This window comes from Primulina eburnea, chromosome 18, assembly GCF_022965805.1.
Source record: "Primulina eburnea isolate SZY01 chromosome 18, ASM2296580v1, whole genome shotgun sequence".
NCBI lineage: Eukaryota > Viridiplantae > Streptophyta > Magnoliopsida > Lamiales > Gesneriaceae > Primulina > Primulina eburnea.
In genome coordinates this window covers 2,182,551-2,195,671 of record NC_133118.1, presented here as the reverse complement: position 1 = coordinate 2,195,671, position 13,121 = coordinate 2,182,551, and the positions used below count along the sequence as shown (strand labels likewise).

The following is a 13,121-nucleotide window of genomic DNA, read 5'->3' as shown; positions in this document are numbered from 1 at the left end:
GCAACGCTTTTTCTATCAAAAAGCGTTTTTGTTTAAGTCGTCCCTTGACATCTTGATGCGTTTGGGCATTTTTCTGCGCCGGTCCAAAATTCCCAGTGTCAAATTTTGACTCGATTGATTCCAATAAGGTGAGACTCCATCCCACTGTGTTGAACCCTTGTGAATTTCAATTTGTTTATGGTGGAAATTTTTTAGAGATCGAGATCTGTTATTGGATTTGAATTGGGTTTTTGCTAGATTGTTAGAAGTGAACTGCATTTCAGATTTGGGACATTTTTTTAACTGGTTTAATTTAGCTGCAATTTTATTTATTTTTTGGTTTTTTTGGGTGCAATCGCATGCGGGTTAATGTTGTATCGAGTTGGCAAGCCGCAGTTTTGTAGATTATTGTGGTTCATTTGGAAGTTCAGAAGTTTGTCATGTCACGGTCGGATTTCAGGGGTGAGCAGGGTTGGTTTGTCCCAAAAAATCATGAAATTTTATTATTTCTGATTTTTTTGTTGTTGGAGTTAACGAGGTTTGCTCCAAACTATATCAAATCACCCCTTGATGGAATTCTTGGGTTAATCATAGTATATGCTGAATTTTATGGCTAAAAAGATGGCGTGGTGAAGCAACAGATATCTTGAAATAATGTGAGTGCAAGCAAGTATAGCTTTTTTGTGTGTGTTTACGTGAGAAGATTGACCACACTTGTGATTTCTAACCGGTAATGTGGAGCTTTAGGTGATTTTTTTCCCAGACGGTTTGTGTCTTGGGCGTATCTGCTTGATGAGTATATAGATTACTGACTTCCAAAAAAGAGAGCTACCAACTTGGATTTGAGTTAGCATATCACAAATGTTTTATGAGTTTTCTGTTTCTTGAATTGAAATCATGTTTGAGGACAATTGTGTATTTTTTCTGATATTGGCGATCTAATAATCAATTTATGTGTATCTTTAGAACTTTAGAATTGTGATTTCTTGCGGTTGATTGAATCTTTTGTCAGTTGGATATCTAGAGCCCAGTTAATAACTTGGCACTCATTTTTAATTAACACATCAAATGGGCAAGTGTGAAATGAATTTTACACTCTTAAATGTAAGCTTATATGTCAGCCAATATATGATGAGTGGGCTGGGACATATGGGTGAGCTTCCAAACTACCCTGCTTGGAGTAGGCTCGGTAATGAGAAAACTTTGATTACCGTTCGTTTTAAGTTTCTCAAGTAATAAACTACAGATCATTTTGTGAGAGAAAATTATGTTGATTAAGAATGAGGATATTTAGTTGTTAGATCAAGGTGGAAGCATGACCAATTAGAAAGTAATGTGGGTATTTGCAATTTTTTAGTTTTGGATTTGAAACATTGTTGAATAGTTTTTTTAGATTTGGTATTTCGTTTGTGTCCTAGGTAACTCTTACTTGATCCATTTCAATTACTATACTTCAGGAATATTTCGTATTTCTAAGCTACTCATTAGAATCATTTGAAGCTCATATCAAGTCTTTACTGGATATATACGTGGCTACTTTGCTGTATATAAATTCTTCTAATTGCTAGTTTTTGCCATCCATTGGTTTAAATTCATTCGGTAGCATTCTGATGAGTTTGTGTTTCTTGATTTTCAATTTCTTTTCAGTAACATGGCTGCAGCTGGGAGTTCAATGCTATACTCATTTCTCCTATTCGTTGCTACTCTATCTCTACAAGAAGTGTATAGATCAAAGTTAGGATCTTCGGAGTTATTTACTATTATTGGAGGATTCACCAGCTCTCTCATATTCCTTTTGCTTCTAACAGTAAGAAAGTTTTCCGTCAATGGCTTTAGTTATTATAGTATAGGGCATGGTCTGAACCATTTTCACATGCTATTTAAATCCTCTACTTCTTGTTTTTATAAATTTAGACAATCCTTCGTTGTGAACAATTGGAGCAGAGTATATCAAAAGTGCGGTATCATAGAAGTCCAGGACTGCTAACTATTGATTTCCAATTCTTAATTGGTAGAAAAAGGCTACCAGCATTTAAAACGAGACTCCTTTATATTATAAATATACCTAGTTTTGTCTCCGCAGATTCTTTTTTTTTAAAAAAAATCAGTTTGTAATCTTGGTGATTATTCTTTGAAATGGCATCTGCACATATGGAGCAATCTACAGAGCCTGGTAAAGATCCTTTTCTCACATCCATTTCACAATTTTTGGTTTAAATAGGGAGTTTTGGGGGAATGTTTTGGGAAAGTAAAATGTCTATTTGGTATCAATTTGGGAAAATAAAGTTTTTACCGTAGATTTTATATTTTGTTAGAAAAGGATGAATAAAATTATTTATAAAATTTTAATATTGTTTATTTTGGTTCATAATATAATATAATATAATAATAGAGTAATTATGGGGCATTATGAAAAGTTTACGTCAAAGTAATGATTATATTTGAAGATGGCAAAGAGAGGGAAACTTTGTTTTGGGAAAGAGAGTACAAATAAACGATAGTTTTTGTTTTTGTTTTGGGATGAAAATTTGTTTCAAGAAATCAAAAACAGGCTCTGAAAAAAAAATTGGTTTTCTCCTTGCGCTTAATTCCTTGGTGGTTGTGTTAAAATCTGATTCGCTTTTGAAACATTTTTCATCATCTCATCTGCTATAGAGCTGATCTCATAGGAACTTTTACTCCCTTGTCAAAGTTCATGCATGCACTTTGCAAAGTCATATGTAAAGCTCATGTTACTGAAGTTATGTCACTTGAGCAACACAGAACACTGCATGCATTTATAATTGCTTTATGATTGGTGCACTTTTTGCTCTTGATATTTGTTCGACCATGCATCATAGTTGTCAAGGCGCTAGGCGACGTCAAGGCGATGAGCCACTGTCTAGCGCCCGAACGCCTAGGCGACAAAAGGCGATCGCCTAGCCACGAGGCGATAATATAGAGAGAATGTATTATATATTTATGTTATACTAAAAATCAACTATTAATAATAATGAACTATATGAAAACCTAAATATATAAAGCTTCAAGTAACAAAAACCAAAAATATCTCAATGTTGTCGATAAATCAACACATTCAAATCTTATGCTAGACAATTTAATTTTTCCAAAACAATCTAGACTCAGATCAATCACTTTCTAATTCAATCATTTCATCCACATCACCATCCTCCACCTACACCCTTACTACAAAATTTTGGGTTGTCAAAACCCATACTACTGCAACAACCACCGCCATATAATCGTTAATCTCCAAATAAGATTGAGGCAGTACATGCCCCATTTCATCACTCTGAAGTCTGAACCTCTCATATTCATTGTTCATGAAAATAAATAAATAAATATTCATCAAAACAGCCCCATTGTAGTCAACAATTAAACTTCCCCTACCAATACCCAGTTCCACAACTATTTACTGCAGAAGTTTACTGTCATTGGTGCGCAAACAAAAAACCAGAAACTATAATGAACAAGACCTACAGCTAGAGTGGATTGACTCGATGACAAACAAAAAACCAGAGAGAAAGAGATGGTGCGCACTGCGCAGAAGCTTCAATCGGCAGAAAGAGATTGGTGCGCAGCGTGAAGCTTCAATCGGCGGGCCTTTGGACGATTGTAGGAATACGTATCGACATGCAAACTAGGCTATTTTTTAAAAATAAATTACTTATGAGCTGAAATTAATTATGGGCTTATTTAATTGGGCTTTGGGTCATTAAAAAATAAAAAAAAAGCCTGCTGCAAAGAGGCGGAACGCCTGGACCGCCCGTCGCCTGGAGAAAGGCGCGCCTCAGGCGCTAAAGGCGCTCGCCCAGCCATGCACGTCGCCTGGTGGTCATCTGAGGCGCTGAAGCGCCGCCTAGCGCCTGAGGCGCGCCTAGGCGTGCCTCAGGCGCGCCTTTAACAACTATGCCATGCATGATGTGCTCACCATTCTAAGTAGGAATGTTAACATACTGGGTGGTCCAGGCCATGGCCGAAAACTTAGGCCAGCCAGTAAAACTGAGTTTATAAAACAACGCTCAGTTAGCTAGCTTGGCTTGGTTGGCATGATCGGATTACCGAGATGAGGTTCAGAGACCAGTTTGCCGGTCTTTTATTTATTTTTAATTATTTTTTGCCTTTATTTTTGGTGTTATATTAATGACTCTATAGCTCAAAAATTAATTATTGTGTCAAAACTTCATTATTTGAAAAATAATTAAAATTATATCATGTAATGATGTCTATAAAAACATTAATTCTTAGTTTAACTCTCATCTATTAAATTACTTCAATACCTATAATATACTAATATTTAGTAGGTAATGGAACAGCTGGGTACTTTTTTTTAAATAACAAATTAACATAATGAGAAGAAAACCCACCCGATACTCCGATGGCCCCGATCCCTGTTTCCGAGTTAGCCAGTCTAAATTGAAAACAGTAATTGTAAGAACCATAAAATTGGATTCAACCCTCAAGACTAAACCTGGAATATTTGTGCTTTATGATTGTGTGTAACTTGCTTTGTTTAATTGATCGATGCATTTATGAAATGATTGTGGTACATACCTCAAACCTGGTTTTTGTGTCCAGTTCATCGGAAATTATCAGGAAACAAACGGTATCAAGACTGGATGGGGCACTGGTAAGTGTGGTTGCTACTTTGACAATACCTTTGTTTCATCTATCTACATCAAAGCCCGGAAGGTGGTCAAGTTTAGCATTGTCATCTGAAAGGGGGCACCAAACATCATACTATTTTCAGCATCACTAGCATGCTGCTTCATATTTTCTTGCTTTCTTTCATTTTTTATTTGCCTTGCGCATTCATCTTCGTCTTTTCATGACAGTTATAATCGCGGAAGTCGTAGCGCTCGTAGCTGCTGGCACTGTTCATCGAGTTTGTATCACAACCTGGTATACTATGCATACATATATTAAAAGAAAGAATATAAAAGCTAAAACCGTTGCAATATTTATTTACAAAGTTTCTTGATTTCTTGATATATTCGCAGCTTTCTCTTTTCGGCTGTGCTACTTTACGAGGTCAGTAAACTTTCTGGAATCATGCTCAGCAAGAGTGAATCCAAGGCAAAGAGATTTTGATTAGGATGTTTCCTTTGAGGCCTATTAAGAAGAAACCATAATTCTCCCTCCCTTTTGGTTGTTTTTTTTTCCTTTTCCGTACTTCTGTTCTTGGACTTGTTAGTTAGATGAAATGTTAAGCAATTTTAACTTATTTAATCCAACAAAGAAATGGTGAGAGTACTCAAATCATATATAAAGTTAAAAGTAAATCTTATTGTTCCATTATTACTACATATATTATATCTCATTTTGTTTGTTCTTTTGATTAATATTGAAAGAATTGCATTATTCTTCTCAAATATTTAGAATCAAAGCCTTTCTGGTCTCTGTTCTATGATACTTCAGAAAGTCACACACATACTTGTGAAATTATTTTTTATTGCATATTCTTGATTTGAGTATCGGAGAGGTTTCGTCAAGCAGTAATCCGACTACGTTCCAACACGATTTCGTTTGTGTCTTCGGGTCGTTGAAGTCCTACAATCGTTGATCAGATGGTGGTGACTGTTCCTATGGTTCGAGCATTGCCCAGAGTTGTAGACGCATATCAACTCGAATTGTTCATTCAAGCTCGGTTCTAAACCAAAACAATTGTTTCAATTAGACTTTGCCACGGACCAATCCGGGTTGTGAAACCGACAGTCCAGGTCCTCGTCCGGCTAAGCCCGTATTTTTTATTAAATAAAATAAAAAATATATTATTATTTGTTAAAAAACATTTAAAAAATATAAAAAATCATACATTTATAAAAACTCAATCAAATATTTCATTCTTTCCATAAAAAAATCTCTCCAAAAATTTCCAATTAATCACATATTACGATTAAGACTTCTTAAAACATGGTATTATCATCGTAAATCTCGAGAATCATTCATCAAAATTTTTGTCACTACCTGCAGTCAGATTGTTTGAACTCGTTACTCCAAGACTTGTTCTGTTTGGCATAAAACATAATAATAATGTCGACATGACATATTCAACCCGTACGACCCGACGGTTTTCGAAGACAAAAACCGTAACCAACCGTCCTATCACCGGCTAAGTTTTTGGGTCAAAAAAGGAACACTAATACGCAAACATTTTCAATAATCCAAGTGCTTACCAAATCATGTTAGCAGACAGAACCATATAATTTGTAAGAAACAGCTCAGAAAGAAGTGATTAGCTTCCTACATTACATTACATGCTGTAAACATTATATATACATAACAGAGAATTGCCTGAGCACAAGTCCGAGAAAAGGTTGGCAGAGAAACCTGAGATAACACTAAAATTCAGCTCTGTTCTTTATAAGGCGTCCATATTAATTTGCAGACGTCAACGTCAAGACCGCCACGTCCTGCAGCTTTGAGGTGCCGGTCCAAGACCTTAGGATCCGCACATATAACATGTTGTCCCTTCCGGTATTGGATTAACTCTAAGTTCTGAAGAGTAGACAATATGTCTTCGGCCTTGATAGCCGTCATATCACTGAGCTCCTGGATAAGGCAATTAACAAGGAATAAAATTGAAAGGTAACGCAGTAAAAAAGAGAAATAAGGCCAACGCAAGTTAGCCAACTTTCACCCTGTAGCATTTGGCATTGAACACTATTTTCTACTGTTATAAATATACAGAGTCAGAGGTTCAGGTTTAACTAAACGACTGTCATCCAGTTCATGCAGTGCACAAACTACTAACTAGGTGAGAGCATAAGCAAAACTCGCACATCAATAATATCTGACGGTAGAAACTTTCAAGTTCGTTTTAGTCTCTCATTTCAAACCCTACCAAGTAGACTGAACCAAAAAAACTACTTAAAAAACTCTTCCACCGCAAATAATCAGTGCCATGTAGATGGAGTTGATACAAACCTTAATGGAGATATTTCCTTTGTGTTTTTTCAGTATGTCTAGGAGAACACGTGTCCAGTACCCTCGGTAACTCAATAGTCCCAGGTCTGAGAGAGGTCTTTCTGGTGTTCCGACTTTATTTTCCTTCTTTGAAAGTTCATATGCTACAAAATGGAGAAGAAAGACATAAACACCTTCGGTAAATAAATTAGCTAACTGATACGTTACAAGCCAATCTACCATAGCAAAACCAGCTACCCCCTCCACATCACTCAGAGAGAGACAACTTCTAAAGCAGCCCAAATTACAATGTCAAACTTTCATCCATATCATCAACAATAGAAATTTATGGTATGTCCGTTAACAAAGTGAGGTAAATGCCGAGCTTACAAAATGCAATGAGAAATTTTCCATAGCCTTTTCTCTGATAAGGAGGAAGAGTAAGAATGCAGGCCAAGTTGTAGGATTCCTCGGAATGCTTCTCCTTCACATATAAAGAAAGAAAAGTCAGAAACCTAAAATTCTGGAATCTTTTCATAAAATGCAAGACCTTCAGCCTATGAGGTAGCAACATATCTACATAAATTATTCCACGCTCCTTGTTCTTTGGTGGTAGACAAAGATATTGCAAAATCATGCCCAGGGAGTAATATGACCAAGCTTAATAGAGTCAAATTTAAATCATATTTTTTATTCATCGATGTAAAACTGGCATGTAAACTGTCAAGACAAGGGAATACTAAGCAAGTTATGATAATCAAGTAGTTGATAAGCCAATTTATGGTAGATATCACTTGACAAGAAGATGACATGATTTAACACTCAGCATCCAAAATGTGAACTATATATTTGAAACTTCTTTTCCAAAAAAACAATATTCATAATTTGATCAAAACTAATAAAAGAAGGCAAGGACAATCAGGTCAACTCCTCGAGATACAAATACCTTGGAGAAGTAGCCGACCATGTGGCATCCTCGATCATCACATTCACACAGCACATAGAAAAGAAACAGATCCACATCATAGTACAGGGTCTTGTGATCCAGAAATAATTTAGCAAGATAGCAAAGATTCTGCCCATAAACCTTGTTCTTTTTTCCATCAACCTGTTTCAGCATATTCAGATTTAGACAGAAATGTATTATCTGACAACTGCTATGAATCAGATTATAGATTATTGATAGTCAATGGCAAGTAGAAAGTTAACACATAAAGCAAGATGATGTGACCCAATAAAGTATCTGAGTGCAAACAAAAAAGAGATTTCATGTAAAAACTAAGGTACACCTCAAATTCCGTTAAACAGATAGGTGCAAAACAATTTGGGGGAATCAAAACCCAAAAATATAAAATCTGGCAGTTAGCAAACCAAAAAAATTACTCCCTCAGTTCCCACAAGATTGTGATGAGCCTGAAAACCAGTGGAAAAATATTTCCACAAACATCAAAATTCATCATTATATTGTCACTCGGAGTAAAAGGGTGAACAGAAAGGGGACACAAACAACCACCCAATGCTTGCCCATCCTAGTTTTGGTAAGAGAGCTAAGCTTCATCTGCCTGAGATAGTAACTATTGCAAACATAAAAAAAAAGGTGGAGTCTGTTTGGGTAACTTAATCATATATACTACAGAACTTTTGTGAAATATAAATTAAAAGATCATGCAATGAAAACTTCATAGTTAGCGCAAGAAAATTGGGTAAGCCAGGACCAAATAAAGCATCTGAGTGCAAATAAAAAGAGAATTCATGTAAAAACTAAGGCACACCTAAAATTCCATTAAGAGATAGGGCAAATCAACTTGGGGGAATCAAAACCCAAAAATATAAAATCTGGCAATTAGCAAACCAAAAAAAAACATAGTCCCTCAGTTCCCCCAAGATTGTTATCAGCCTGAAAACCTGTGGAAAAATATTTCCGCAAATATCAAAATTCATCACTCTATTGTCATTTGGAGGATAAGGGTGAACAGAAAGGGGACACAAACAACCACCCAATGCTTGCCCATCCTAGTTTTGGTAAGAGAACTACGAGATGGAAATTTCATATCCAAGGGATGGGGTATTTCTTTTGGTTTCAGCATTTTCGTTCATTAGCAGAAATATTTGAGAATGATCGGAACAAATTTTCAACGATATATCAGATGACTTGCATGGTGATGTTTATTTGGTATGAGAGCGTAAGCCAAAGCTTCATCTGCCTGAGATAGTAACTATTTCAAACATTAAAAAAAATGTGGAGGCTATTTGGGTAACTTGATCATATATACTCCAGAACATTTGTGAAAGACAAGCTAAGAGATCATGCGAATGAAAGCTTCATAGTTAGTGCAAATCTATTAATCTGGAGAAAGAGATAATGTTACCAATGAAATGATTATAAATTTCCAAAATAAAAGGTGAAGAATGTATTATCTTACCTCAAACATAGACAAAGTAGTATCTCGATATATCTCATCACCTGGGGGATGCTTGAGGTCACATTTCCTCTACAAGTAAAAGGGCAAATAAGGTAAACAATGGAATCACAGCTGAAGTTGAATTGAAACGAGTGTATGATAGTAAAGTGCATGAAATTATGAATAAAACAGTACTTAGAAAAACTGCACAGCTTGAAAACTCAACAAACTTCACTGGCATCGATGCCATAAGTAACATTGTAATGGCATAGAAAAGTATAAATAGCCAAAGAATTTTTTATCACCAAAATGCTATTAAAATCAAACTCAAAGCATGTCAATGCTCACCATATGCCTTTGAAGTTGTTCTTTGCGCTTCATGAAATTTAGGCAAAACTCGCAAAAGTACAACTTGTTACAGTCATTGTATTCTGGTGGAAAAGGGGAGAAGTACCAAGTCTCAATCTCATATCTCCCAAGCTCAATCGTCGCAATATTTTTTACTTTAGTGAATTCTTCATGTTCACGCAAGCTAGCAGCATCAAGCTCCTCATGGCCCTGCAATTTTTTCAAACACCACCTTGAGATCATCCATACAGCTCCATTTGAATGTATTCTAGACTGGATATTACATGGCACACTCTTAAAGGGTGTGACTCCATATATAAAGCCTAAGACTAATACAAATGTAATGTTGGACCGTTCACACTTCATCAAAATATAGTGATTTTCTAAATTCAGGCTACAAGGCATGCCTACTCATGTTAGAAGTTAAAACCAAATGGCTTAGCCTGTAAAACAACAAATGAGGATCATGGTGATGCTGATGGAGTATAATATAATGTGCGTCCCATCCACAACTACAAAAGAAAAGGCAACATCCTAGCTCGCATCCAAAACAAAAGTTAAAAGCCTCGTGCATGAATGTCAACATATAATGATGTCCACAACAAATTATATATGAATTAATTGCTTCAGAATCATATAAACGAGGAGCACCTCCACATGGGTCTCGTCAATCTTGCGTTTTTGATGGCGAGTCATTTTCAAGCTTGTCACCTGAAATTGTCAAATGTGAGGGTGAGGATATACCTAATAACAAAAAATGGAAAAATATCTATAACATTATATAGTGTAAAATCAATTGAACTCAACTGAGAGAACACGTGTTTCGATAACCAGAAAGAAGTGGCAGAAGCACATAGTCCTCAGAGAAGACAATGCAGAAAACCAAAGACATTACCTTGTCCTCAACCTTTTCATCCACATCAGTTTCCACAGAATCAAGATCAAGGTGTTCACGCTTCACCCACTCATCAAGTCTGCGGTTGACTGTCAGCCCATGGAAAAATCAATAAGTCATGTGATATAACAAACGAATCATGAACAAACAAAGAAACAACATTGCACTCAGGTAAAAAGCTAGCACTTCGACTCTTTCTATTGAGGATTTTTTGACGCATTTTCCTACTAGCATAAATGGTTATATTCCTATCATAATTTGACATGTAGTATGACATAGTGGAAAATAACGAAATAAACATTAAATTAGAAAAGATAACTTGTCAGTTGTTATCATGAAATCATTGTTTTGAAGCACTTTTTCTTTAAAAACAAGAGGAAAAAATAAATTCGATAAAAGAATAAAGAGTCGCTAGTTCGATAGGAATGAGACATTCCAACAAGTTGGTTTCCCATCAAGCATTGGGATGCTCATTTTTACTTGAGCCCAAACGTTACTGCCCTACATTTAACCCCAAATTTAAACCCTATTTTCACAAAAATTAGAAGAAATAGGAAATAGTATGAATTAAACAAACAACTTCTCACATTCGGTGTAGTGGACGTAGTACTCATAATCGTTGGGATCGCCAACAGGAAGCTTTCGACGCTCGATGACCTTCACGGGATGGTACTTTCCGTCACGCCAGCGGCAATTGACGCGAGTGCCCACCTCCAAGGGCATCGTCGTCATTTTCCTCTTCCGATACGAGTCGCTCCCAGGCTGAACCCCGCTGTAATCTGCCACGGCGTGTGCCGGACGAACGGATGCTCCTTCTACGACATCATGCCCTTTCTCGGAGGAAGCGGCGCTGCCGTTACCCGCGGCAGAGGCCCCGCCGTTCACCGGTGCATTTAAGGTCACCGAAACCATTAAATTTTAATTTTGATTGGAGGAAGTGGACCGGTTATGTTTTTAGATTAAGATTATTTATTTATTTATATTTAAATTATATTCAATTTTTCCCTTCGGATTATCAAATTACCGAAGAGTCCCTTAGATCTTAATATATTTAAATATCTCCACACCTATTATTTAATAGCACATTATAGGTAATCTATTTTATATATTTTATTTATTATTAGGATTTTAAATTTATAATAAATTATGTTTTGTTAGGGTTTTTTTTGTATTTATGAAATAATTTTAAAGAAATTTTTCATAGTATTTGTTTAGCCCAAATATTTGAAAACCCATCAAATATAAAAGCCTGCAGAATATGAGAAGGCCCAATGAACAAGCCCATAAAGTGTCAGTTGAAGGCCATGACGGAGGAGGTGATCCACGACACATCATGGATAGACGTGGAAAATGGCCAAACCGTTTAGGGGAGTTGTACAAAAATGGGAACGAAGGAATCAGAGAGCCCCCCGACAAAATCAACACAAAATCTACAGCATAATTTCTGCAGAATTCCATCAATTCTATGTTCATTTATTTCGTTTTCCAATAGTCAGTATTTGAATTTTGATGTTTTCCTCCGACTTTCTTGTAAAAATGCCGATCAAATTCATGGCAGCATAATGAATGTTGATGTTGTTTATGAATTCCACCTTTAATTTCAGTATATTCTTCATTTTATGTTCTTATTTTTGGAGACATTTCGAGGGAATTAGAACGAACGATCGAATCGAGAAACACAACGTTTGGTAAAAGAAGTCAGATTATTTTCACAAATTTGGCACGAACACGTGCCTGGCACGCCCGCAATTTTCGTGACAAACAAGTTGGCACGCCCAGTGAGACCCAATACCTCCAAAGCGTACTGAGAAGAGTGAAGGAATTCCTCCATCACTGGGGAAAGTTCATCGCTTACAAGAAGAGTTTCAGGAAACTGATGCAGAAGGAAAAACAGTTGAAAGGCTCGTACACCAGTTCGAGGAAGAGACTATGAAGGAAGGAATTGATGTTTCTGGTGGTGATGGGTCTTCGCCGAACTTAATGTTGGCCATGGAGAAAAATATCCGCAGCGATCTCAAGGAAATGACTAAAACTTTCGCTACTGTCATTGTGGGGACCCGGACGCTAATCAAGTACTTAATCATGTTTGGGACTAATTAATCAATTATAAAACAGGGTCTAAATTTTTTTTAAAATACACAGCGGAAACGTAATGTAATTTACTCAAATTACATATTAAACATGAACATACATCTCAGTATAAAAGTACAAGTTCTGTACAACATATATTTATTCAACTAGGGTTTAACAACTAATATCAAGTGTCTAACCCTATCTCTAAACCAAGTCCGGAATCACCACGCTAAACTCGTCTTCTCTCATCCTCTTCTTGACCCTGATCCAGCCCCACCTGTTGTCATGCACACATACAAAACAAGACAACAGCCGGATAACTCCGGTGAGATATAAATATCCCAGTATAAACAATGTAAACATGCAATCATATAAAAGCATATACGAAAGCATAGATAAGACATATTCCTAACCTGTATCAAATCAGAATACATAAATCAATATCAAACATTCAATAATCATGAATGGCATAACCAATGTAAATCAACAGGTCATATCAGACTCAACTCAACCGACGC

At 36.2% G+C, this 13,121-nt stretch overlaps 2 protein-coding genes across 3 annotated transcripts; one reads left to right on the top strand and one right to left on the bottom strand.

Moving 5' to 3' along the window:
- Positions 1 to 5,285, top strand: LOC140819749 (uncharacterized). 2 transcript variants are annotated; one of them, XM_073179940.1, is made up of 5 exons: positions 1 to 128; positions 1,627 to 1,786; positions 4,558 to 4,609; positions 4,815 to 4,881; positions 4,980 to 5,285. In XM_073179940.1, exons 2-5 carry the CDS (start codon positions 1,631 to 1,633, stop codon positions 5,068 to 5,070), a joined length of 366 nt encoding a protein of 121 aa, XP_073036041.1. In that variant the 5' UTR covers positions 1 to 128; positions 1,627 to 1,630; the 3' UTR covers positions 5,071 to 5,285. The 2 variants fall into 2 exon arrangements, with proteins under 2 accessions (XP_073036041.1, XP_073036042.1); XM_073179941.1 differs by lacking the exon at positions 1 to 128 and adding an exon at positions 167 to 441.
- Positions 5,286 to 6,122: 837 nt separating this feature from the next.
- LOC140819671 (histone acetyltransferase of the MYST family 1-like) lies at positions 6,123 to 11,474 on the bottom strand. Its single transcript, XM_073179847.1, has 9 exons — positions 11,118 to 11,474; positions 10,531 to 10,619; positions 10,287 to 10,346; positions 9,636 to 9,845; positions 9,309 to 9,377; positions 7,832 to 7,993; positions 7,276 to 7,369; positions 6,907 to 7,049; positions 6,123 to 6,531 (listed from the first exon to the last, which is right to left on the bottom strand). Exons 1-9 carry the CDS (start codon positions 11,440 to 11,442, stop codon positions 6,328 to 6,330), a joined length of 1,356 nt encoding a protein of 451 aa, XP_073035948.1. The 5' UTR covers positions 11,443 to 11,474; the 3' UTR covers positions 6,123 to 6,327.
- Between the last annotated feature and the right edge of the window lie 1,647 nt (positions 11,475 to 13,121).